This window comes from Lepidochelys kempii, chromosome 3, assembly GCF_965140285.1.
Source record: "Lepidochelys kempii isolate rLepKem1 chromosome 3, rLepKem1.hap1, whole genome shotgun sequence".
NCBI lineage: Eukaryota > Metazoa > Chordata > Testudines > Cheloniidae > Lepidochelys > Lepidochelys kempii.
The window spans coordinates 56,896,528-56,924,256 of NC_136382.1; the positions used below are offsets into that span (position 1 = coordinate 56,896,528).

Consider the following 27,729-nt stretch of genomic DNA (forward strand, 5'->3'; position numbering starts at 1 on the left):
ACGAGTCGGAAGTGTGTGCCCTTGTTGCAAGAAGGCCGACGGCATATTGGGCTGTATTAGTAGGAGCATTGCCAGCAGATCAAGGAAAGTAATTATTCCCCTCTGCTTGGCACTGGTGAGGCCACCCCTGGAGTATTGTGTCCAGTTTTGGTGCCCTCACTACAGAAGGGATGTGGACAAATTGGAGAGAGTCCAGCGGAGGGCAACAAAAATGATTAGGGGGCTGGAGCACATGATTTATGAGGAGAAGCTGAGGGAACTGGGGTTATTTAGTCTGCAGAAGAGAAGAGTGAGGGGAGATTTGATAACAGCCTTTAACTATCTGAAGGAGGGTTTCAAAGAGGATGGAGCTCAGCTGTTCTCAGTGGTGGCAGATGACCGAACAAGGAGCAATGGTCTGAAGTTGCAGTGGGGAGGTCTAGGTTGAATATTAGGAAACACTGTTTCACTAGGAGGGTGGTGAAGCACTCAAATGGGTTACCTAGGGAGGTGGTGGAATCTCCATCCTTAAAGGTTTTTAAGGCCCGCCTTGACAAAGCCCTGACTGGGATGATTTAGTCCTGCTTTGAGCAGGGGATTGAACTAGATGACCTCCTGAGGTCTCTTCCAACCCTAATATTCTATGAACCTGGTCTCAGATGCCTCATGCCTATCACCAGAGTAGACCAGATTCTTCTTCTTGCAGGGGTGGGACTGGCTTGCTGGAATTCTGGATACTTTTTTGGATTGTGGAATTTACTCCCTCTTGATTGAGTTCAGATGCATCCAAGGGCTCTGTTCCTTCCCTCTGGCCTTCTGGTTCTACAGGTCAGACTATTTTTGTTTTTTCTAAAAGCTATAAAGCCTAGAGACTAATTTTTAAATGAAATATGAGATTACAAAGAACAAAATAGCTGCTGCAAAACAAAAAAAACAAAAAAACCCCACAGCAAATTGCTGACCTGGCCCAGTTTAAACCTAAACTGAAATGCATAGAAGTTCTGCTAGATATGACTCAACTCAAAGACTTCCTTCTCAGTACATTAGATATTACTAGCCTAACAGAAAGGACAAGCAAGAGCCAACCTGGGTTCTGTCAGCTCTGACAGTATTATGTTTGTTGGGTTTAATTTCTGCACCTATAGTCATAGTTCCCATGGCACACCTCAGTGTAACCTGAGATCCCGGCAGAAGCAGGCATCAAAGGGACTCTCGCATTACAACCAAGTAATGAATGTCTCCTAGGCCTCTCTGGCCTAGTGGTTGATGGGACAAATATGTAACTAGGAATGAAGTTCCAAACACCTCATGTCTCAATTGTCATGTCTATGAATGCATCCAACCTTAAGTGAGTCCATTCAGAGGGACTCTAAAACCAGGAAACTTAATCTCTCCAGGTATAGCAGTTCCACAGAAATGCCCTGGAGGTGAGGGCAGTTTTCCGTACACAATAAGGACCTTCAAAAAGCTGGTATCCCAAAAGGTGGTCTTGGTTCAAAGGGACTGTCAGGCCACCATACTTCACATAAGCAATCAATGAATGACACACTGGATTGTACACCTTCTGTACTGGGAAGCACAGCAAGAATGGCAGTGGGCTCTGTCCTAAACTCATTGCCACTTATCTAGAAAGGAAGAACATGATCACAGATTGACTCGATCTGTGACAGATCCTGACAAGTAGTGTCTGGACCAGGGGATGGCAAATTAGATCTCTCTGGTGGGAGATGGATCTCTGCCCTAGACAATTGCTCTCTGCCCTCATCTGAAGAAGCTATCAGTCTGTTGCTTATAGCTTGAAAAAAAGATTGTGTTAGAAAAAATTCTTTCACCAGTGGATGGAGAAATAGTTTCCTGTACATTTATCCACTAGTTCATCTGGCAGCAAAAGTTCTAGAAAAGCTTAGGAGAGACAAAGATGATATAATGGTCCAGATAGGTATGTTTCTTAATTCTGTTGCAAATATCCAAATCTAATGCTACCATGGTGTCAGTTTGGCCTTGGATAATTGCTCCGAATCAGGACCCTTTTCTACACTGCAACACAGGAGCCCACTCGCAATGCTTTGGTTCCTAGCATCCATATGCATGATTTCTCTGGGCAGGCTGCTTGTGTACTTTTACTCAGATATCATCTACCAGAAAGACCTACATCTCAAGTGGAAAAGATTTATTGTGTGGTGTAATCAAGATCAAGTACACCCTTTTATTTGCCCTGCATGAAAACTGTTTCAGTACCTTTCTCATATGTCTGAGTGTAATTTAGTCTTACCATCTAGGCACATTTGGCAGCTATTTTGACCTGTCATGAAATAGTCAAAGGTAAATCAGTATCATTGTAACCTCATGTCAGGTTTGAATGACAGTGTTGACACTTTGGAAAGCTCCATTATAACAAGCCCCTGGTATAGTCATGTTGTCCTGATAAAGCAGATGTAAGCTTCTCTTGAGTCACTTACTTCCTGTGAACTTAAATTTCTTACAAGGAAGTTCATCTTGCAGGTGACTGTGACTTCAGCCTGCAGAGTGAGTAAACATCTGGATGTAGTGTCTGATCTATCTCTGTGCAGATTTTACAAGAATAAACTGGTGCTATGGACTCATTGGAGATTCCTCTCCAAATGTGTTTTTAGAGTGCCACCAATATCAGTCTATAATCCTGCTATCGTTCTTTCCATGCCAATCCCAGTGAGGCCTTCCTCCATATGATTGATGCTAAGAAGTTCTTGGGTTTCTATTTGGCGCAGACTACAGCTCCAAACTCCTCTTTTTATTTCTTTTGACAACAGTTTACTGGAAAATGCTATTACCAAAACAACAATATCTAAATAGACATCTGATCATATTTAACATTGCTATGACTTGGTTGGCATGAAGCTAGAAGGCTACAAGGTTTATAAGACTAAAGGCAGGTCTGCCACCCATGCCTATCTTATAAACATTTCCGACACAAACATCGACAAAGCGGCTGCATGTTGGATTTGGACTTAAGACAGAAATCCAAGTTTGCTTCTACAGAACTGGTTTCCAAGGCAGGGGAGGCCAGGCTGTTCATCATGAAAGAAATTGGGGAATGGAGGTAGGAGGAATGGTTGGTTTGAGTGATTTTGTTTTCTGGACCCTGGGAGGGAATATCTTATTTTCACTAGGCAACCTTTGGGGGTTGGTTACCTGTCTGAATGGAGCCTGTTAGTGAATTTCAGAGGCATCTTATCCTCCTTGCTTTTCCGGTAGCGTTGTTGTTGTTGTTATTGCTTCTCTTTGCAGATGTGCTCTCATTTTCTCTCAGTACCTTTCTTAAGTCTTTCCAGGAGTGAGAATGCTGCCTGGTGAGTGTCATTAGAGAAGACTAGTTTGAGAGTAACAGCCATGTTAATCTGTATTCACAAAAAGAAAAGGAGGACTTGTGGCACCTTAGAGACTAACCAATTTATTTGAGCATAAGCTTTCATGAGCTACAGCTCACTTCATCGGATGCACAAGAAGACTAATTAATTATCTTTAATTCTGCTTCTATGAAGCTACTACCTTGTAGGATTCTGGCTCACCCCCAGCCCCCTTCAGAATTTGGAATTTCTCTTTTGAGGTATTTTTCTCTTGGACCTTGGTGGGTGAACGGCCTCTAAGGCAGATCTTATGTTGATTATTTTAAACCGGCTATTCCTTGTGCGAGTCTGGTGTCTTCCGCCAATGAACGGAGTGGCATGTTCGGAGGGCAGCGTTTGTGAGTGACAGGGGCGGCCATGAGCGGCCAGTAGGGGGCCTGATTTATATTACACCGCCCGCTGCTGTCAGACAGTCCCAAGCCTTGGCGAGGAGCCTTCGCTGTGTCCCCCCAGAGCGTTGCCTCAGAGCGAGAATTAGGGGTGAGTAATGTCCCCTTGTTATCGGCTCACCCTCCCCTTTGCCCCGGCCAGCAGTGGCAGCGGAAGGCTAGCCCAGCCGCCCTGGGGCTGGCAGAGGCGTCTGGGTGGCAGCCGATCCCCGCTGCCGCGGTCATTCCCCTGTTCTCTGGCCGGGACAACTGCACCCGCCCGCAGCAACGCTAGCACAGGGCAGGCTTCAGCCCGACCCTCCCTCGCAAGCAGCAGGAGCCCGGCTCGGAGGTGCAGCAGGGGGAGCACGAGCCCGGCTCGGAGCAGAGACTAGGAACCGGGAGCAGCGCGAGGGTCTGGCGCCGCCGCCGAGCCTGAGGCGGCCGCGGCGAGACCCAGCACGCGGAACCGAGGATGTGGCGGCAATAGCTGGGCAGTCACCGCCGCCGGCCTCTGCTCCCTCAGCAGCCCTCCCGAGCTCCGGCCGCCGCGCGGCTCCTAGGAGCAGGAGCGGCGTGTGCCCGGCGGCGCCCGCGGCCAGCAAGCCCCCGCCCTCCCAGAGGAACGGGGCGCCGGCGACACGGGCCGCACCGGCAGCAGTAGGCTCTGGCGTCGGATGCATGCGCTACGCCATCCCGGTGCTGCCGAGGCCTGGACTCCGCTGGAAGAGAGCACAGTGGGGCGAGGAGGGGGCGGGCGATCCCCGGACACCGGCGGCGGCTCCATTATGGCTCAGGTTGGTGCGGAAGGGGCCTGTGCAGCGGACCGGGAGTCGGAGCGGAGGGAGGGTTGAATGCCCTCGCCGCGGCCCCCCCACTGCAGCTGCGATGGGGTAGGGGTGTCTGCATTCAAAGCACACAAATACAAGCTCCTCTGATCGGCAGCGAGCCCGCCTGCCTGCCGGCCCCCTGGTCTGGCCTGTGCCCCGTGGGACGGGGAGTCAGGACCCTAACAGCAGGGGCTTGTTTGTTTCCTTCTGGCCTGCGATGATCATACTAACCCCGCCTCGCAATGGGGCAGCAGCAGGAGAGACTAGGAAACCAGGGAAGGAAAACTCTCCCGCACTTCCCTTCCTACCCCCGCCTGTAGGATGTGGAGGGCCCGGGATGGGTGTCCTTTCCGCCCCCCTGCGCAGCCCTGACTGCATGCAACTCTTTCACTGTGGTAGAAGGCGAGAAATCGTTTATATTCGCCCCTTTCCTCTTTTATCGTTTCTTTGGCTAGTAGATAATTCTAGTGTTTTGGTACTTTGTCCCTTAAGAAGTTCTGGCTGGGTAGGATTTTTTTTAATTGTGTTTAATCTGTATAAAAGAAAGTATTGGAAATAAATCAGAATAATTTCTACTTCATTCTCTTGGTAAAGTGACCAAGTATCAAATGTGGTCAGTTAATGTACACTTAGATGAACTCCTTGGCTTTTGTTGATCTTTTTTTCAGGTTCTTTGTGAGGACAACTCTTAATATTGCCCCAATGTTGGAAGAATTATCAGCTTTGCTAATTGAATGTTGTTTCCTCCTGTAATCTAGAAGTTGTTGGATGTGAGTTAGGAATATTTTACAGCTATTTCCTGGTACACATAGCTACTTAGGGATTGCATTTGAAGGACTTGCCAAATACATTTGGACACCATCATTTAATGCTCTGCAGAAACTTCACATAGGGCAGTGTGCTGTGTGCTTCTCTATGAGAAAAAGGATATGTTGTTACCATTCCTGCTGCAGAAACAAAAGCATACTCTTATCATAATAAGTGATCTGTTCTTCACTCAGCAAATATGCAAACTTCCATTAGCATCAGGAGTAGCTGTGTGTATTTTAAAGGGAGAATAAATCAAAATATCAGCACAGTGACAGTGAATTTTAATGTTGTAGGACTGGGAATAGCCTTATTTAATAAGAGTTGGCTAGAGAGACTGACTTAATGGGACTCCTTGCTAAATTTTGTATATTTAGGTTATTTGAAATCTAAGATCAATATTAAAATTTTTGCTGAATTCTGTTGAAAACTGCTTTTAAACAAGTATTCCCTTCATGCTAGTGAGTGAGACACTGAATGTGAATTTGACTACAAACTTGACCCCATACAGAAGTGACTACTAGATGTTTCTAGTCTGAGGCCTGGTCTACACTATGAGTTTAGGTCGAATTTAGCAGCGTTCTCAATTTAACCCTGCATCCGTCCACACGACGAAGCCCTTTTTTTCGACTTAAAGGGCTCTTAAAATCGATTTCCTTACTCTACCCCCGATAAGGGGATTAGCGCTGAAATCAGCCTTGCCAGGTCGAATTTGGGGTACTGTGGATGTAATCCGACGGTATTGGCCTCCGGGAACTATCCCAGAGTACTCCGTTGTGACCGCTCTGGACAGCGCTCTCAACTCGGATGCACTGGCCAGGTATACAGGAAAAGGTCTGCAAACTTTTGAATTTCATTTCCTGTGTGGCTAGCGAGACGAGCTCACCTGCACAGGTCACCATGCAGCGCTCATCATCACAGAAGACCATGCACTCCCAAAATCGCCGAAGAGCTCCAGCATGGACTGAACAAGAGGTATGGGATCTGATCGCTGTATGGGGAGACGAATCTGTGCTCGCAGAACTCCTTTTGAAAAGACGAAATGCCAAAATATTTGAAAAAATCTCCAATGGCATGAAGGACAGAGGCTATAACAGGGATCTGCAGCAGTGCCACGTGAAAATAAAGGAGCTCAGGCAAGCCTACCAAAAAATCAGAGAAGCAAACGGGCGCTCCTCTTCAGAGCCCCAGACATGTCACTTCTATGATGAGCTGAATGCCATTCTAGGGGATGCAGCCACCACTACCCCACCCCTGTGCTTTGACTCCGTCCAAGGAGTGGCAGGCAACACGGAAGCCGGTTTTGGGGAGGAGGAGGAGGTTGTAGATAGCTCACAGCAAGGAAGCGGAGAAACCGGTTTCCCCAACAGCCAGGATCTGTTTATCACCCTGGACTTGGACCCAGTACCCCCCAAACCCACCCAAGGTGGGCTCCCTGACCCTGAAGGCGGAGAAAGGACCTCTGGTGAGTGTACCTTTGTAAATATTATACATGGTTTAAAAGTGAGCGTGTTGAATGATTAATTTGGCCTGGCATTCGCAGCCAGTACAGCTACTGGAAAAGTCTGTTAACGTGTCTGGGGATGGAACGGAAATCTTCCAGGGACATCTCCAAAAAGCTCTCCTGGATGTACTCCCAAAGCCTTTGCAAAAGGTTTCTGGGGAGGGCAGCCTTATTCCGTCCTCCATGGTAGGATGCTTTACCACGCCAGGCCAGTAGCACGTAGTAGGGAATCATTGCAGAACAAAGCATTGTAGCGTATGGTCCTGGTGTTTGCTGGCGTTCAAACAACATCCGTTCTTCATCTCTCTGTGTTACCCTCAGGAGAGTGATATCATTCATGGTCACCTGGTTGAAATAGGGTGGTTTTAGTAAGCGGACATTCAGAGGTGGTCTGTTCCTGCTGGGCTGTTTGCCTGTGGCTGCACAGAAATCTTCCCCACTGCTAGCCACATGGTGGGGGAAGGGGTGAAGCCATCATCCCAGAGAATCAGGGCATGTGTGTGTGTGTGGGGGGGGATTAGTTGGGTTTCTGCTGCACGTGAACCCAGAAACTGCAGCCCCTCTTTTTAAATTGCCAACCCATTTTCAATGGGCAACCCAACGGCTACTTCGTATGGAAAATGAGGGCACTGCTGTTTGAAGCCATTTCCACTTCTTATGAAGGTTAAAGAAACCAAAAGACTGTGGCTTACCATGGCTGCCTGCAAGCCGAATTCTGCTGCCCAGCCCTCCATGAGTGATGGCGGGCTGAAGATGGTAGGTGGCATCAGCTTGCTGAAAGAAGGCAGGAGTCAATGCTCAGGCTGCTGGAGGATCAAACTCATATGCTCCAGCGTATGGTTGAGCTGCAGGAAAGGCAGCAAAAGAACAGACCGCCGCTACAGCCCCTGTGTAACCAACTGCCCTCCTCCCCAAGTTCCATAGCCTCCTCACCCAGACGCCCAAGAAAGTGGGGGGGGCCTTCGGCCACCCAGCCACTCCACCCCAGAGGATTGCACAAGCAACAGAAGGCTGGCATTCAATAAGTTTTTTAAAGTTTTAAACTTTTAAAGTGCTGTGTAACCTTGTCCTTCCCTCCTCCACCATCCCTCCTGGGCTACTTTGGACAGTTATTCATCATACAAATAGGGGGATAAAGAAAGAATGCCTGAATGTGAAGCAACAATGGCTTTATTGCCTCTGCAAGTTGTAATCGAAGGGATGAGGAGAGGGTGCTTAGCTTACAGGAAGGTAGAGTGAACCCGGGGGAGGAGGGGGTTACATCAAGGAGAAACCAACAGAACTTTCACACTGTAGCCTGGCCATTTCTGAAACTGGTTTTCAAAGTTTCTCTGATGTGCACCACGGCCTCCTGTACTCTTCTAACCGCTCTGGTGTCTGGCTGCGCGTAATCATCGGCCAAGCGATTTGCCTCAGCCTCCCACCCTCCATAAACATCTTCCCCCTTACTCTAACAGATATTGTGTAGCACACAGCAAGCAGTAATAAGAGTGGGAATATTGGTTTCGCTGAGGTCTAACCGAGTCAGTAAACTGCGCCAGTGCACTTTTAAATGCCCAAATGCACATTCTACCACCATTCTGCACTTGCTCAGCCTATAGTTGATCAGCTCCTGACTACTGTCCAGGGTGCCTGTGTATGGCTTCATGAGCCATGGCATTAAGGGGTAGGCTGGGTCCCCAAGGATAACTATAGGCATTTCAACATCCCCAATGGTTATTTTCTGGTCTGGGAATAAAGTCCCTTCCTGCAGCTTTTGAAACAGACCAGTTCTTGAAGATGCGAGCGTCATGTATCTTTCCCGGCCATCCCACACTGATGTTCTTGAAACGTCCCTTGTGATCCACCTGTGCTTGCAGCACTATTGAAAAGTACCCCTTCTGGTTTATGTACTTGCTGCGTTAGTGCTGCAGTGCCAAGATAGTGATATGGGTTCCGTCTATGGCCCCACCACAGTCAGGGAATCCCATTGCAACAAAGCCATCCACTATGACCTGCACATTTTCCAGAATCACTACCCTTGATATCAGCACCTCAGTGATGGCGTTGGCTACTTGCATCACAGCAGCCCTCACAATAGATTTGCCCACTCCAAATTGATTCCCGACTGACCTGTAGCTGTCTGGCATTGCAAGCTTCCACAGGGCTATCGCCATTCGCTTCTCAACTGTGAGGGCTGCTCTCATCTTGGTATTCTTGCGTTTAAGGTCAGGGGAAAGCAAGTCACAAAGTTCCATGAAAGTGCCCTTACACATGCAAAAGTTTCGCAGCCACTGGGAATCGTCCCAGACCTGCAGCACTATGCGGTCCCACCACTCTGTGCTTGTTTCCCGGGCCCAGAATCAGCGTTCCATGCCATGAACCTGCCCAATTGACACCATGATGTGCACAATGCAGTGGCCCGTACTTTGTGAGAGGTCTATATCCATGTCCTCATCACTCTCGTCATCACACTGCAGTCACCTCCTCCTCGCCTGGTTTCGCTTTTCTTGCAGGTTATGGTTCTGCATATCCTGCTGGATAACACGCACGGTGTTTATAGTACTCATAATTGCCGCGGTGATCTGAGTGGGCTCCATGTTCCCAGTGCTGTGGCATCTGCGCTGAAAAAAGACGCGAAACCATTGTCTGCCGTTGCTCTGACGGAGGGACGGGCGACTGACAACATGGCTTTCAGGGTTGGCTTACAGGGAATTAAAATCAACAAAGGGGGTGGCTTTGCATCAAGGAGAAACAGAATGGCCCCCTCAAGGATAGAACTCAAAACCATGGGTTTAGCAGGCTATTGATTTCACGGAGGGAGGAGAAAATGAATACAAAACAAATCTGGTCTATTTCTTGTTTTGATCCACTTCATCCATCTTTATACATCTTGCTGGCAGCAGAGTGTGCAGTACGACTGCTGGCCATTATCATCTCCTGGGTGCTTGGCAGAAGACGGTGCAGTATGACTGCTGGCCATCATCGTCTCCTAGCTGCTCGTTAAAAGATGGTGCAATAGGACTGCTGGCAGGACTGAATCACCATGAAACGAAACTTAAAAGGGAAATGACCTGGCTGAGTCACTTCCATGTTTGCTCAGGCACCCCTGACCTCACCAAGGTCGGTTAAAAGAGCACCCTGGAGTGCATCAACAATGGCTACCAGTCATACTGCACTGCTGCCGCCAAAAGGCAATGAGCGGCTGCCGTGTGGCAATGCAGTACTGTGTCTGCCAGCACCCAGGCGACATACGGTGATGGTGAGCTGAGTGGGCTTCTCTGCTTGGGTAACCCAGGAAAAAAGGTGCAAAACGATTGTCTGCTGTTGCCTTCACCGAGGGAAGGGGGGCTTGACTATATGTACCCAGAGCCACCCGCGACAATGTTTTTGCCCCATTGGGCATTGGGATTTTTACCCAGAATTCAAATGGGCGGTAGAGACTGTGGAAACTATGGGATAGCTACTCACAGTGCAACACTCCAGAAGTCAATGGTTGCCTCAGTACTGTGGACGCATTCCGCCGACTAAATGCCAGATAAATGCACTTAGAGCTTTTGTGTGGGTACACACACAATCGACTGTGTAAAAATGCTTTCTACAAAACCGACTGCTATAAATTCGACCTAATTTCATAGTGTAGACATTTGCACAGCATACATAGCAAATAAATGGAAATAACTTTAAAAATCTAATTATGATAATCTGTAGTGGTCGTGTTAGTAGTAAGAAAATATCAGTTTTAAAGCCATCTGCTTTAAAAAAAAAGGGGGGGGGGTTGTGTGTTTGTTTTGTTTTTGCTTAAGGTCCGCCTATTCTGTGTCTGTGTTTCCTGCTAGTGTTGGAGGGTAAAGTTATCTCGGTTTGGGAGTCTGACCTTATAAGCGGACAAGGCACGAGTTTGGGTTGTTTTTGTTCTTGTTTTTTCTTTTCTTTTTTTTTTTTTTTAAGTCAGCCCACTGAGTTAATCTGAACGCATTTGCACTACTATTTTGGGATCCAAAGGCAAATCCTATTCAATTTTTCATTTCTTGAGCTGGCAAGAGGTGAAAGTGTTACTGAGGTGATTCTTATTCCTGTAGAAGGGATTAAATTGTATTGCTAACAGTGGCATTGGAACAATTTTTATGATGATACTGAAAGACATTAAACAAAATTGTAAACCTCTATATGATGGAAACCACTTAAAGCCAGGGGGTCTGCTGCACCCCCACTTCCAGCACCCTGATTGGTAATACAGAAATCGGTTAACATTTTGGTTGTGAAAAACAACTCAAAAGGGTGCCTGGCTCTTTTTGTAGGATGCTAACGCAATCAGAATCAGTAAGGGATCAATTCTGCTGGAGCATCATTGCTATCTGTCATGCTGGAACAATTCTTGGTTTATGGAAGAGTGCATTAAGTGCTTTAACCTACCTGTATAGCCCCTGCAAAAAAATTCCTTGAGCCTGTTCAACCTGAAAGGGCTGTTCTATAAGAAGCAAATAAGAAATCAGACCTCAGTCATGTGTCTTTGAACTTTGTATGAATGAGGCATAAGCCTATCATCTTCTTTCCATCTGAATCTTAGTGACTACCTTAGTCATTTTCTGAACATCCACATGAGAGAAATACACCACCAATCTGCACCAGACAGGGTGCCTTAATTTGTGTTTGTTTTCATCCTTACTTCTGCTTTCCCCCCAAGTCTTTCTAGGTTTCTTTCACAGCATAGTTCATCTCTCATTCCAGCTTCCCTCAGTCCTTAAGTCCCACTGCTGCTGAAGTCGATGTAAGTTACGCCAACCCCCCTTTCCCCCCCGAACGACGAAGCTTACATCGACCTAACACAGTGTCTACACCACACTGTGTCAGCAGGAGATGCTCTCTTCCTTCCACCTTTCAGGGAGGTGGAGTACTGAAGTTCACGGGAGAACGCGCTCCCATCGATTTATCGTGTCTTCACCAGACCAGCTAAATTGATGCCAGTGCATCGACAAGTCCTCAGTACTGGCTTGTAACTGATTAAAATAATAGAACATGTGTTAAATAGTATTCTTTGAAAGGATTTAAATTAGTTTATGTGAAATGTAGTACTTTAAATCCAGTTACAGAAACTGACTGACATAGTGAATGAAAGGTATTAGTTATTTTTCATAGGGAGAATGAGATGCTGCATTTAGTGAAATTAATATGGTATCCTTAAATCTAGCTCAGGTAAAAAATACATAATTTATGTTGTCATTGTTAGAATTTGGCATGAATAGTAGTCTGTTATGATTGGGAGCATGCAAGGACTAAGCTAATGTAGTGGATGAATTGCTTTTTCTACCAGAGGATGGACCTTTTAATGTCAAGATTAAAATTAATTGCAGTGGAGGAAGTTAGAACTAAAGATTTTATTACCAACATCCTTTTTAAAAAATGTTATTTGTATGGACTAGTGCCCCTCATTCTTTCTTCACCTGTAAACCAAAATAATTTGCCTTCTCTTTTTATGATCGCAGACCTACCCACCTTTTTGTCCTTTGTCTCCCTTGTCGCAGAATTCTTTTGGGATTTTTGACTTAAAAAAAAAAAAAGCACAAAAGGCTGTAATGCAGTCCTACCAAATTCTACTCTCTCAATCAACCAAGGGGTGGGAGTTTAGTTATTTATTTTATGGGTACATAAAATATCATTAAAGCTTTCATTATCTTGATAGGGGCAGATGAACAGCGTTTTTTGTGTATGAGCAGGTAAATGCTCTTGACAGTTTTGCTAATCCACTGTTATATGTGATAAATAGTCAATTTAGTAAATTCATTGTGCCAGCCCACAAATGTCCAAAGAAGGCATTTACATTCAATGCAAATTAGGGCTGTCAGACGATTAAAAAAAATTAATCGCAATTAATCACGCAATTAAACAATAATAGAATACCATTTATTTAAATAGTTTTGGATATTTTCTACACTTTAAAATATTGATTTCAATTACAACACAGAATGCAAAGTGTACAGTACTCACTTTATATTTATTTTTGATTACAAATATTTGTGGTGTAAAAAACAAAAGTAATAGTAGTTTTCAGTTCACCTAATACAATGTAGTGCAATCTCTTTATAATGGAAGTTGAACTTACAAAAGCAGAATTATGTACAAAAAACCCCCTGTATTAAAAAATAAAACAATGTAAAATTTTAGAGCCTACAAGTCCACTCAGTTGTGCTTCTTGTTCAGCCAATCGCTCAGACAAACAAGTTTGTTTACATTTGCAGGAGATAATGCTGCCCGCTTCTTGTTTACAATGTCATGTGAAAGTGAGAACAGGCGTTCGCATGGCACTGTTGTAGCCTGCATCGCAAGATATTTATGTGCCAGAGGCACTAAAGATTCATATGTCCCTTCATGCTTCAACCACCGTTCCAAAGGACATGCGTCCATGCTGATAATGAGTTCTGCTCGATAACCATCCAGAGCAGTGTGGACCGACGCATATTCATTTTCATCATCTGAGTCAGATGCCATCAGCGGAAGGTTGCTTTTCTTCTTTGGTGGTTCGGGTTCTGTAATTTCCGGATCAAAGTGTTGCTCTTTTTAGACTTCTGAAAGCATGCTATACACCTTGTCCCCCTCACGTTTTGGAAGGCATTTCAGATTCTTAAACCTTGGGTCGAGTGATGTAGCTATCTTTAGAAATCTCACATTGGTACCTTTTTTGTGTTTTGTCAAATCTGCAGTGAAAGTGTTCTTAAAAGGAACAACATGTGCTGGGTCATCATCCGAGACTGCTGCAACATGAAATATATGGCAGAATGTGGGTAAAACAGAACAGGAGACATACAATTCTCCTCCAAGGAGTTCAGCCACAAATTTAACTAATGCATTATTTTTTTAATGAGTGTCATCAGCATGGACGCATGTCGTCTGGAATGGTGGCCGAAGCATAAAGGGGCATACGAATGTTTGCATATGAATGTTTAGCATATATGGCACATAAATACCTTGCAATGCCAGCTACAAAAGTGCCATGGGAACGCCTGTTCTCACTTTCAGGTGACATGGTAAATAAGAAGTGGGCAGCAGTATCTTCCATAATGTAAACAAACTTGTTTGTCTTAGCGATTGGCTGAACAAGAAGTAGGACTGAGTGGACTTGTAGGCTCTATACTTTTACATTGCTTTATTTTTGAGTGCAGTTATGTAACAAAAAAATTCTACATTTGTAAGTTGCACTTTCACCATAAAGAGATTGTACTACAGTACTTGTATGAGGTGAAATGAAAAGTACTATTCGTTTTGTTTTCATTTTTGCAGTGCAAATATTTGTAATAAAAAATAATATAAAGTGAGTAAAGTCTACTTTGTCTACTGTGTTGTAATTGAAATCAATATATTTGAAAATGTAGAAAAACATCCACAAATATTTAATAAATTTCAATTGGTATTTAATTGTTTAACAGCGCGATTAAAACCGCGATTACTTTTTTTGAGTTAATTGCATGCATTAACTGCAATTAATCGACAGCCCTAGTGCAGATACATTTGAGTTCACATTGATTTTTCTTTTAGACAGCATATGTTCTTCTTGAAAATTTCATGAATTGCATGTTAACCAATGCTACATATTCACCAGACATAAATATGATATTACATTTGTTTTTTTCCTTATTGTAAGAGCAAGGAAGGGGTATGAGGTTTTGGTTTTTGTTTTTAAATTTTTTGATTTTGTAGAAAATATCATAACTCCCAGAAAGTGACTTTGCATCTGGGAAACTCTCCATACATCCATAGCAAAAATCAGTGGGTTTGATCCTGCAAACACTTACATGAGCAATCCCATTGACTACAATCAGACTATTTATGAGTAAGGACCATCTGTGAGAGTGATTCCACGGTCAAGCTCTGTGGCTCTGATTCAGCACAACACTTAAGCATGTGCTTAAGTTCCACTGAAGTGGAATTTAAGCACACACTTTGCTGAACAGAAATGCAGTTAAGCACTTGCTTAGTGTTTTGCTGTATTCGGCTCTATGCAGATCTTCTATTTGGCATTGAACAATTTTTCACTTTCAGGTACATCCTGAAGTAAACTGTATAGAAAACTACAGAATTTTTTTATTTCAAAATATGAAATTGGGAATTAAATAGAGATGCACACTCTCTCATTTCTAACTATGACTGCAGATATTTGTTACAGTAAATGCAATTTTATAAATAGATGTAGAAATGTCTTTCTTAATAATTCTTTCTCACAGGACAATGCATGAAGCATCCAACAATAAAAGTAACAGGGCCTACAACAAGGAAGCAGGAAGGGAGGAAAAGAGGTTTTTTTTCCCACTCTTTGGGGTCAGTGAGAAGTCGGGGAGCAAGATGTGTTTATTTTAAGCAGAAAATAGAAAACTATGACAGCACACTTCCTATGGCAAACACAGATGGAAATACAGGGAATTAATGAAACAGCTGTGGCTTCAGTTTGTAGGTAGAACACAGATTGAAATATGCCAAATATAAACACAGTGTGAGAGATGGAATAAAACCACATCAGTCACTTTAATCTTCACCAGATAATTCTATTTTATAGTCTGTGTTCAGTTTCCTTTTTTCATCACTCTTGGAAGTTTTGGAGTGGAGGATACATCTCAAAACAGAAATGTTTTATTGTTATACTTTTGTCAGAAACAGGATACAGAGAACTCCTCATCAACATTTTTATTTTCTTCCTTTGCAGGATTTGTATAAAGAAAACTAAAAGTAGTGTTCTGTATTTATTTTAATTTTGAGTGATTTATCTTGGATTCTCTTCCTGTCTCGAGAATCATTAAAAGGGGCAATTACAGTACCTCCAGCAACATATTTACCTTCTAACATTTTGGTGACTGTGGTAGCATCTTCTGATATTTATTTATACAATCGTCCTTCATATTAGAAACAACACAGTAGAGTTTTATTTTCTATAATATTCATCAATTGTGCAGGAACCTTCCTTGCTGTGATTTTGACATTTCTGAAATATGGAGCTGTCTTGTTAATCAGAGTCAACCCATTCACACTGATCAGCTCATGGCCTTTGTTTTATAAGTCTTCTTAATTTCCTAAATATGTCCCATTACCTGGCTTAATACAGGTTCTTTGGCCTTGGTGTACAGGATGTCAGATAAGATGATACAGTGGTCTCTTCTGGCCTGAAAATGCCTGAATCTCTCTGTTCCCCTCTGCCCCCGCATATGTTGTAGGTGAGTCTCCACTGTTCAAGCCACAGAATCTATGTAGTAACCCTGGCACTGGCACCGTGCACCTGCTGCAGCTGTGAAGTAGCAGCACAGAATGGTGTCCTGAATGGGGAGAGGGACAACCAAGAGACGGCAGCTTGATCTGGGGACAGGGTTTGGAATCCGCCCCGAAGGGGAAGCTGGAAGAAGCTGTTAGAGAAGAAGGAGGGAAGGAGAAGAATCTGGATGCTGAGCTAGTGGATGAACTGGAGCTGGGGTAGGAGGTGAGGTGATAAAAGTACAGGAGAGTAAAAGTAGCAGACTTCGAAGTGAGAAGAAGGAAAGTAGGAAAGGTTTCAGGTCACGTGAAACATTAAAAAATAGACTTGGGTGTGTGAGCAGACATTATTCAAGAAGGGAAGTAAAGGGAAATAAAATCTACCAACATACTAGAGAGTCTCAAGGGAAATAACTGAAAGGAAATATAATTGGTGAAAAAAGGAATTGATCAAAACGCTGTTATATGAAAACAGTAAATGAGAAACCCACCCAGGAATGACCTAAAGTACCTGAAGAGAGAGAGTGACTGTTTGAACTTCTGTTGATGGAATACAGTTCAAAGGTCCCTAATAGACAAGTGGGAGCCCATTAGGTGAAATACCCTGCTTTTGGATAAACTTGATGCAAAGAGGTACAGCCACAGGAACATCAAATCTAAGGAGCATTTCAAGCCAAAGAGAAGCAGAGAACAGGACAGAAAGAATGGAGCTGGATTTACAGCAAAGGAGAGGAAAAGTTGATTCTTCTCTGAAGTCACAGTATATTGTTGAGTAATCTCTTTTGTTCTTGTTAATGCATTTGCTATTTACTGCACAGAGTAAGGAAGATTAGCATGTACAAGTTTGCAAAAGTTAATGTATTGGTAACCTATAGTTCATTATTATCAGTAATAAGTACTTGGTAATGTGCTATATTACTTAGCCGTCTGGTACAATTTTTGGGTTTTCTCTGATAATTTTAAATTTTTAGAACTTCATCCCTTTTGTCTTGGTTTGCCTCTGCCTCTCCTTGCAGTTAGCAGAGTCTAGCCTAACTGGGTAATTGCAAATGGGAAGTGCAAAGCCAGAGATACCCATCTTAAAACAACGTAAGTCAGTCAGGAGACAATGCAGGAGAAAGTAAGAATGCTAACTTCAAGAACCTTAACTCTGTCCCACAATGATCACCCCAGATCAAGAGTCAGATTATACACAATTGTTGTTAGGTGTGGAAGCAGTTGATTTTTTTTTTATTGGTAAGTATCAGTAATCATCAATTTCACCATGTTGGAATTAATATTTGAAATTATTAATATTGATATGGAAGATCACCAAATACTAATTTAACCATAAATTCCTTTAAATTTAATAAAGGCCATATAGTATTTATACAACTGCTCTAAACATGCCTAAAAAGCCTAACTAGTAAGAAATTTACCAGATTCAAACAGTAACAAACCATTTATAAGCATTTTGATCAAGATACTTACAAATGGGCTAACCTCAGGGGTGCTTCGATCCACATTGGTTGGCTCCAGCATAGTCAAGCAGGTATTAGCAATAAACCCTTTAAAAGTTTACATTTTATACCATTTAACAAACATATGATGTCATTGCCAGTTTCTGACTTCATCTAAAAACCAATTGGAGACAATTCACGCTTATTTCCAGTTTTAATCCAGATAAGATTTACAGCCTCCTTTATTCCCAAGGCCTTTCCTTTCTTATCTCTTCCCCTCCCTCCCAATCGCCCTGCTTTACCAGCAGAACAGTGGGAAGATTTGGGCTTGTTTCTCTTAAGACAGTTTTTCATTGTCTTGTTACTATAGCTTTTTATTTTATTAGTTACTTTTACAGCCATACATTCTTCCCATCCACTACAAGTAATATTACTTCTTATTCTCACAGCCTTCTTTTACTTCCTGGTTGGGACCTTCTTTACAATACTTATATAGATCCTTAACCAAATTTAAGCAAACTTTAATTCTTTAATTTCGTACTTATCCTACACACCATATACACACAAACTGACCAAAACATTTCTATTGATGATAATCAAAATATTCAGATAGGCAAAGTAAGAAAAATGCTGCTTGAGAGCTTATTAGAGTCTGATTTAAGGCTATTTACTTTTTATTTTTTGGCAATTTGGGTTTCAGTGGTTATAGAGATTCAAAAAGTTAAAGCTTTATGTCTATTATTATAAAATTTATCATAAAATTGTCTTACCCCCACCCCAGTTCCCTGCAACTGTGAAAATAAAAATAGAAACAAATGCCTAAATAAACGTTGATATTATCCGTTGAACTTATAAAAATAAAAATTGAATTCTGCCATGCCTAACTATTGTACACTTCATTGCTTACAATGCCACCTAAATAATACAGGTCTCTACCAAAATTGATCATTTTCTAATATTTCTCTATTTTAGTGTTACACTTTTTGTCCAGTGGTCAAGGTCCCTGTGAATATGGTCATTTAAAGCTATATAACTATGTGGCTTGCCTAACTATACTTAGCTATTTAAGTGTGTCACACTTAGTTTTAGATAAATTATCCATGTTTTTAGACCTTTCTAAAGCCCATGGGCAAACTTTGAAAGTGCACAAGATCTGTGATACATGCAGCCACAGGCTATGGAAATAAGCTACACAGAGAGCGGTAGAATTTGGGTCTTCCTCACTTAGTCCTAATCCGATGCTTACTCTGTTAGACCACACTACCATCCTTAATGGATGTTCTTGTTGTCTAGGTAGCCTTATGTAGTCAAAGTTAAGGTGGTTGTTTTCCTTACTTTGCAACTTTTAAAAATAGGATCTTTTTGTGGGGGGAGATGGAGGTGAACAAAAAACACATGCCACCTTTTAAAACTCCTTATATTTGAAAGTGTTCTGATGCTTCAAGCATTAATCTCGAACTTTTCGACTATGAACGGAAATATTAAAAAGTTTTAAAATAATAAAGGTGGTTCTTGTTCCTGCTGGGGAAAAAATAAGTTATTGAACTGTTTAGAAGCTTACATGAGAATAGGAATGGGTGGAGTCGATGGCGATTTGATAGAGGAGCATGTGGCTAGTGAGTAGGATCAGCTGTCTGTATGTTCTGGAGGGAAATGGGTGAAACTGTGAGTGATAAGGAAGGCATTGTTAAAATCCAAATACCTGGAAGGTGAGTGGGGCTTCTTATAACCTGGATTTGTACAGAAGTTCATCTTATTTTTTATTCTTCATAACATTGTATTTAATAGGTCATTTCTCATTCTAACTGAAATAAATTTGAAAGCTGCAAACTGGTGTTTACCAAACATCAGTGTCTGAATTTCTGACTCAGCATGACAAGTAAACAGCAGAAAAAAACAATCAAATTAATAACTATTCTAATGTAAATGTTCTCATCAGTAGTTTAAATAGTAACATTAAAAGGATTCATGCTCCTCTCAAAAAGCACAGAAAACTGGTTCCTTTGGATTCATCAAGATCACCAAATGTGTGACTAAATGTGCTGCTGAAGGTGTTAGAGCTGATCATTAAGTATGAAACATTTTTAAGGCCAATGTTTCTGAAACATATACATGATAATTTTAAATCTCTGCGAGGCCTTCTCACAGCTTTTCAATATTGGCTTTGTTTTAGAGCAGTCTGTCTATTTTAGACACTCAAAAAAGTTGCAAAGCTCGGTTTATTCATAAAAGCAACAAAGGCAAAAGTTGGACTTGATAAGGTTGCTACATTCCTTTATGCTAACTTTACCTTCAGTGTAGCACAATATTAGAGAGACATGATTGAAGTACTTTGTCCTAGAAATAATTCTGCACACAAATTTTAATTCTAATCCACTTCTAGATGCTGCAAGTGAAAAAATAGAAAATTAAAGGAATTACTCTAACATTAATGCAAGATGGTTAGTCTGTTTTGATAATGACTATAAGCATCCATTCAAATAAAAATGCTATTGGCTTTGCAGCTGAAAAGAAAATTGTCCAAGTTGCTAGAGATGCCATCTGGGAATGCAGAGTAAAGTATGGCTCTTTGCCACTTGTTCAGTCATCTCAGGATGAGAACATATCAGGTGTTATCATCCTATACTTATGATGTATAGGTGTTTACACATACTATTTAAACATTTCTGAAGAAGAAGTAACATTTAACACTCTAAAGCAGTGTTTCCCAAACTTGGGACGTCGCTTGTGCAGGGAAAGGCCCTGTATGTCCCATGGCCTGCGCCATTTCCTGCAGCCCCCGTTGGCCGGGCACAGCGATCAGCCAGACCTTTAGAAAGGTAAACAAACTGGCCAGGCCCGCCACAAGCCTTTCTCTGCACAAGCGGCATCCCAAGTTTTGGAAACGCTACTCTAAAGCAAGTTGTGAAATGTGAAAAATTTTTCTGTGACCATCACCTCCTTTATGGTCACCGGTCTGAAGAAGGTGGTCCAGATGACATTTGGTGGATCTCACAGGAAGATTATATCTCTGTTAGGGTTGCCAGTTTTGGTTAGATGTATTCCTGGAGGTTTCCTCGCATGACATAAGCTTTAATTAAAGATTCTTTAATTCCTGGAGAGGCCAGGATAATCCTGGAGACTCGGCAACCCTAATATCTATATTTATATCAGACTATATAAACATTTTGAAATTAGCACTGAAAAGTTTAGGACTTCGATTGAAACATAGTATATATTGTGCAAAGATGGAACTCAAGGCTCTAAATTTAAAAAACAAGCAAAGGTTTCCAAGAAATTGGACAGATGAAGAACATATTACATGATTATTATAGCCTCAGCAGAAATCTGATTTGATCAAATTAGTAACAAAAAATGAAGATGCTAAGGAAATACGATAACTGATACCAAATAAAGGTCATAGGTTGACTCCATAACAGGATAAAAAGGCTATGTGTCTCATGAATTGTCAGTCTGAGTTGGTTCCTTTTTTCTCCTAGCATTTAAAACCAAACACCTAAACCTGTGTGCAACGAATGTTGTGTTAAAGTTCCTTCCATCAAAATAGTGAAAAATAGCGGAAGACAGAACAGTTGAATTCAGAATTCTGTCAATTTTAAAAGGCCTGTATTCATGTACAAACAGCTTGGAATCAATTGGGCACGTTTTTAGCACGTTTAAATTAGGTAGTGAAAAAGTAAATAAGGCTTTGATCCAGCTCTCACATCTCTACATGTGTTCCCTTGCAACTGCATGAAGCCTCAGTGGAATCACTGGTGCCACAGGTGCTGGCTTCCTCCTTTCCATGGGGGTGCTCTGCTCCCGCTCAGTCCCTGCCGCCTCCACCCCTTCCCCCAAACTCCCACCCTCGCTCTGCCTCTGCTCTGCCCGAGGCCCCACCCCTACTCTGCCCCGTCCTGCCTCTTCCTGCCCAGTTTCACCCTCTTCCCCGAAGTGCGACCAGTCTCTGCTCCTCCCCTCCCAACCAGCGTCTCCCGCATGCCGTGGAACAGCTGATTGTGGCGGGCAGGAGGCGCTGGGAGGAGTTGATTGGTAGGGCCACTGGCAGACGGGAGGCGCTGGTGAGCTGGCTGCCGGTGGGTGCTAAGCAACCTCGCTACGTCGTTCAGACGTGAAAAATTCACCCCCCGGAGACATGTAGCTAAGCTGACCTTCGCCTCGATGTAGAGACTGCTAGGATGTAGAGACTTCTAGGTCAATGGAAGAATTCTTGAGGGGGTGGCTACCAGTGTTCCCTCTAATGTTTAACAGGCCGTGTGCGCAAAAAATTTGTTCTGTGCTGCCGCCGAAGCAAAAAAAGAAAAAAAAAAAGCCGGCGTGCCAAAGCCGGAGTGCTCAGGGTGTTTTGCCGTGTGCGCAGGGTTTAAGATCTGTGTGCAGGTGCACACGCGCACAGCTTAGAGGGAACAGTGGTACCTACTACAGTGACAGAAAAAGCCCTTCCGTTGCTGTATTAAGTGTACTCTGCAGTACTACACTGCGTAGCTCTGTTTTAGCCATATTTAGCTTGAGTCGATGGCTAGACGTCAATGAGACATATCAGACAGTTTGAGATTTTAGTTATAGCACATGAAGACGTTTCTGGAGTAGTGAGGTAGATCTGTGAGTTGTCACCATATAGATGCAAAAAGAACAGGAGTACTTGTGGCACCTTAGAGACTAACAAATTTATTTGAGCATAAGCTTTTGTGGGCTACAGCCCATTTCATTGGATGCATGTAGTGGAAAGTACAGTAGGACAATTTTATATACACAGAGAACATGAAACAATGGGTGTTACCATACACACTATAACGAGAGTGATCAGGTAAGGTGAGCTATTACCAGCAGGAGAGAAAAAAACAAAAAACAAAAAAAAACTTTTGTATTGAGAATCAGGATGGGCCATTTCCAGCAGTTGACAAGAACGTGTAAGGAACAGTAGGGGGGGAAATAAACATGGGGAAATAGTTTTACTTTGTGTAATGACACATCCACTCCCAGTCTTTATTCAAGCCTAAGTTAATGGTGTCCAGTTTGCAAATTAATTCCAATTCAGCAGTCTCTTGTTGAAGTCTGTTTTTGAAGTTTTTTTGTTGTAATATTGCGACTTTTAGGTCTGTAATCGAGTGACCAGAGAGATTGAAGTGTTCTCCAACCGGTTTTTGAATGTTATAATTCTGATGTCTGATTTGTGTCCATTTATTTTTTTACGTAGAGACTGTCCGGTTTGGCCAATGTACATGGTGGAGGGGGCAGTGCTGGCACATATCACAGTGGTAGATGTGCAAGTGAACGAGCCTCTAATAGTGTGGCTGATGTGATTAGGCCCTGTGATGGTGTCCCCTGATATGTGGACACAGTTGGCAACGGGCTTTGTTGCAAGGATAGGTTCCTGGGTTAGTGTTTTTTGTTTTGTAGTTCTCCTGTTCTTTTTGCGGATACAGACTAACATAGCTGCTACTCTGAAACCCACCATATAGATGGTAATTGAATTTGTGTTTGCTTAAGTTGCAAAGGGAGATAAGGTGTAGAGGGAGAAGAGAGGGGGACCAAGGACAGAGGCCTGTAGAACTCTCCCCGAAAAGTTGGAGGACTATCCTCCACAGGTTTCAGAGTAACAGCCGTGTTAGTCTGTATTCACAAAAAGAAAAGGAGTACTTGTGGCACCTTAGAGACTAACCAATTTATTTGAGCATAAGCTTTCTTGAGCTACAGCTCACTTCATCGGATGCATCAGGACATCCTCCACAGGACTCGCTGAAGGAGCAGTAGGAGACATAGGAGAAGCACAAGATTACAAGCTCGTGTAATTTACTGTCTTCTCTCCTCCCTTCATCGTTTTATGTATTTCTGCTCTTCAGACTCTTCTCACTGTGTTTTTAGTGGCTGTGATGGTAAACTGCTTCTTCAGAATTTAAATGGTGATTGAATTGCTAGGATTTTAGGACTAAAAATGTCAACTACTCAACTTGAGTTTTTTCAAGTTGTTATCCTATTGTATATCTTAAACCATTTTTAAAAACGAGTGTGGGGAAATATGTATTACACACTCTGTAAGCAAAAGAAGTGAAATCCTGTCCCTATTGATGTCAATGGGGGTTTTGCCAGTGACATTAGTGGGAGCAGGCTTTCACCCCAAATCCTTGGGATTGAAAGGCACTGCGTTAAGAATGACCCACCAAGAAAAATGCCCATTTGAGAAATTGCATGTATATTTTTTTATACTGTACTTTTATTCGTTGATTTTTTTTTCCCCTCTGAAGCTAAGGCAACAATAGTTCAAATTTTATAACTGTACAAGCCTACAGAAGTAAGCTTGGGCACTATTTCTCTGCAGTTGAGAGAGATACAGAAAGGAAAACTGCAATCTGTTTGAACCATCCTTAATAAAAAGAAGTAGAGTTCAGTGTATTGAAATATGTCTGAATCCTGTTCTCTGCCTGCCTGAAATCCAAAGAAGATTGGGAAAATAAAAGTCTCTGACAGTACTTTCATTCACTTAAACGCCTGGATTGTTCACGAACATGGTGGAGATAGAATTATTCTTCACTAACATTTTGTTAATCTATTACCTTCAAACACATGAGGAAAAGTTAGGAAAAATAGTGGATGTTGAGCTATGTGTGCTTACATTAAGAGGTACAATTAATTATTATTATTCTTTTTTTTTTTTAGTATAAACATGTTTTTGATCGCAGTAATGGAGAATTGGAAGACTGATTATTTCACATATTAAAATGGATTGTTTACCAGTAGAGGTAAGAAACAAAGATTCTTCTTCTAATAGTTTATTGACCCTCTTTTGTTACCTAACATCCATGCAACTCCTACTACAGCCAGTGAGAATTAAAGATGTAAATGAAAGCAAAATTTTGGTCCTTAGTATAGTATAGAATAGAATGATTGACATCTGAATGTAAGCATTTCCATTCTTAATGCTTAATACTATTGGATTTCAAAATGATCTTCAGATTTTACCTGTGTTAAAAGAACTAGACACAGTACAGTAGAACTTCAGAGTTTCGAACTCCAGAATTTTGAACTGACTGGTCAACCACACACCTGATTCGGAACCAGAAGTATGCAATCAGGCAGCAGCAGAGTCAAAAAACAAAAAGCAAATGCAGTACAGTACTGTGTTAAACATAAAACTATTAAAAAAAAAAAAAAGGGAAAGTTTTTAATAAAAAAAAATTTGACAAGGTAAGAAAACTGTTTCTGTGCTTGTTTCATTTAAATTAAGATGGTTAAAAGCAGAATTTTTCTTCTGCGTGGTAAGGTTTCAAAGCTGTATTAAGTCAATGTTCATTTGTAAACTTTGGAAAGAGCAACCATAATGTTTTGGTCAGAGTTACGAATATTTTAGAGTTATGAACAACCTCCATTTCCAAGACGTTTGTAACTCTGAGGTTCTACTGTACTTTTACTAAAACCTTGCATTAGTTCTGGTCTTTGCATTAAGATACACTTCACTTTCATTATAAGGTCTGCTGTATGTCTGATGTTTACATAACTGCACTGACTCCTGTTGTGTGCAATGTGGTTGTAGCTCGGGATATTAGAGAGACACACTGGATGAGGTAATATCTTTTATTGGACCAGCTTCTTTTTGTGGTAGAGGCAAGCTTTAGAGCCACACCGGTCTGAAGAAGACTGTGTGGCTCGAACACTTGTTGCTGGCTATGTCTATACTACTGCGGTAAGTCGACCTATGCTACACAACTCCAGCTACGTGAGTAACGTAGCTGGAGTCAACGTACCTTAGGTCGAGAAACTGCGGGGGATCGATGGGAGAAAACCTCCCGTCAACTTACCTTACTCTTTTCATTGGGGGTAGAGTACAGGGGTTGACTGGAGAGCAATCTGCGGTCGATGGGGGGTAGGGGGTGTCTTTACTAGACCCGCTAAATCGACCGCTGGTGGATTGATCTCAGACCCTCGATCCCTGCTGTAGTGTAGACCTGCCCTCTCTCTCCAGCAGAAGTTGGTCTAGTACAAGATATATTACCTCACTCACCTTGTCTCTTGATTCCTGTTGCTTATATATAGCTAGTTTTCCACAAAGCAATCTGCTGTTTCTTAGGCAGCAGATGAGTGTTGAGTTAAAGAAACACCTCTTTCTGGATGCTAATCACTAGAATGTTTTAAGACCCAATATGGACTAGCCTTATCTGATTATTTTCATAATACTGCTACTTGTTGAATTTTGTTAATTAAAAGGCAAATTTTTGCTGCTGTTGAATCCAGTGGAAATTTAGCTGTTGATTTCAGTGGTATCAGGTTTTGGCCATGTGCAAAGAAACACTTTTAAGGTTCTGTTTTCTTCTTTTTACTTCAGCTTTTTTGGTGCTACAACATATGTAACAAACAGAAATCATAGATATAAACAAACATTGTTGGAGAAGAAACTCAAACCTACACAATCTGTTAATGATTTGTAACTTTTTAAACTGTACAGTAGGAAGAATGTTGAAATTCAAGACACTGTTCTTGCTTGCACTGACATGATTTAAACTGAAGTGGAACATAGTGATTCAGTCTGTTTTTAAAACTGATAACCATCATAAAAAGTAAATTAAGCAAAGGAATGTCAAAATAGTGTTCTGTGTGGTTAGGATTAAATGGGGTCCTAGCAATATTATTCTTTTTATGGCTGAAAATGGATGTGAAGACTTATTATAAAAGAAATATAAAATCATTTTTTAAAAGGGCTAGATAGTGGTTTTGCCAGAAGCCCTGAGTATGGGATGACATGAAGGTGCACTGGACCTAGGAGCAGTGCAGGGAAAGTATTGTGCCTTAGAGAAGCAAGACTCCTTCCCTCACGTTGCTTTGGGGGTAGTAATTTGCTACTGGCCAACACCTATATTTAAATTACTAACCCCCCATCCCACATACTGGCTCAGCTGCACTAGCCAAGTATGTTTTGGAGTGGAGATGTGGAGCTGAATCAAGGAGTGGCGCTAGGAACTGCTGGCATACAGCATCTCTTTACCCCTAATGCACTCAGACTCAAAGTGCAGAGAGGCAGTGTAGAAGCTTATGCACAGCCCATGCCACATACTGGTTCTGAAGAAAAAAAAAAGTGTCTTTTTGCCTCTGACTCCAGAAAAAAATTGTTTTCTCTGTTTGTTTCTAGTAACTAAGGTGCAGACAACAATTTTGGCTTATGCAGCTACATAAAAATGAGTGAAGTACAGGCTATGATAGAATTCTCCGTGGAGCTCCACAAATTCTACAATGTGGATTTGTTTCAAAGAGGGTATGTACTGAATTCTTCCAAAATGAAGAGGAAATTGTACTGTAGTGAATGGCTGTACTGAAAAATCTTAATGTTTAAGTTCTGTCATACTTACTCTTTTAAGATATGTGGATATACTGGCATTGTAAACCAAGTTCAACAGATATGCCTGTCTTTGCCAGAGTGACGATTCATGTTTTATTACTAGTTTTGTATGGTGACTTGAAAATTAAGTGTTTACTGCTTATTAGAAAGATAGCTGTGAAGGGCAGCTACTTTCTTGGAGTTTACTCCAAGGTTCAAAAATCTTAGGCATAGAACTTCAGCTAATATCAAATACTTATAGTCTGATTGGAGAGGGGTGAAAGGGCTACAATTCTGAATGTGGATAATGTGAATAATAATCTGAATGTGGATTATGCTCTTGTCCAGGCCCTTGCCCTCTCCCACCTTGACCAGTGTAATCTCACTGGTTTAACTAATGCAGCCTTGTTTTTTCAAGTCCATTTAAAATCATAGAATATCAGGGTTGGAGGGGACCTCAGGAGGTCATCTAGTCCAATCCCCTGCTCAAAGCAGGACCAATCCCCAATTAAATCATCCCAGCCAGGGCTTTGTCAAGCCTGACCTTAAAAACTTCTAAGGAAGGAGATTCCACCACCTCCCTAGGTAATGCATTCCAGAGTTTCACCACCCTCCTAGTGAAAAAGTTTTTCCTAATATCCAACCTACATCTCCCCCACTGCAACTTGAGACCATTACTCCTTGTTCTGTCATCTGCTACCACTGAGAAGAGTCTAGAGCCATCCTCTTTGGAACCCCTTTCAGGTAGTTGAAAGCAGCTATCAAATCCCCCCTCATCCTTCTCTTCCGTAGACTAAACAATCCCAGTTCCCTCAGCCTCTCCTCATAAGTCATGTGTTCCAGTCCTCTAATCATTTTTGTTGCCCTCCGCTGCACTCTTTCCAATTTTTCCACAT

The 27,729-nt window shown here is 42.1% G+C and overlaps 1 protein-coding gene across 11 annotated transcripts in view; it reads left to right on the forward strand.

Moving 5' to 3' along the window:
- Positions 1-3,712: 3,712 nt before the first annotated feature.
- The window catches only part of FAM135A (family with sequence similarity 135 member A), a 140,554-nt gene continuing 116,537 nt past the window's right edge, over positions 3,713-27,729 (forward strand). For 4 of the 11 annotated variants that reach the window (XM_073336368.2, XM_073336371.2, XM_078852104.1 and 1 more), the window contains exons 1-3: positions 4,443-4,530; positions 24,184-24,266; positions 26,648-26,770. In XM_073336368.2, coding sequence (XP_073192469.2) covers positions 26,694-26,770 — 77 coding nt within the window. In that variant the 5' untranslated portion in view covers positions 4,443-4,530; positions 24,184-24,266; positions 26,648-26,693. The other 7 variants (XM_078852103.1, XM_078852106.1, XM_078852105.1 and 4 more) reach the window with 6 other exon arrangements.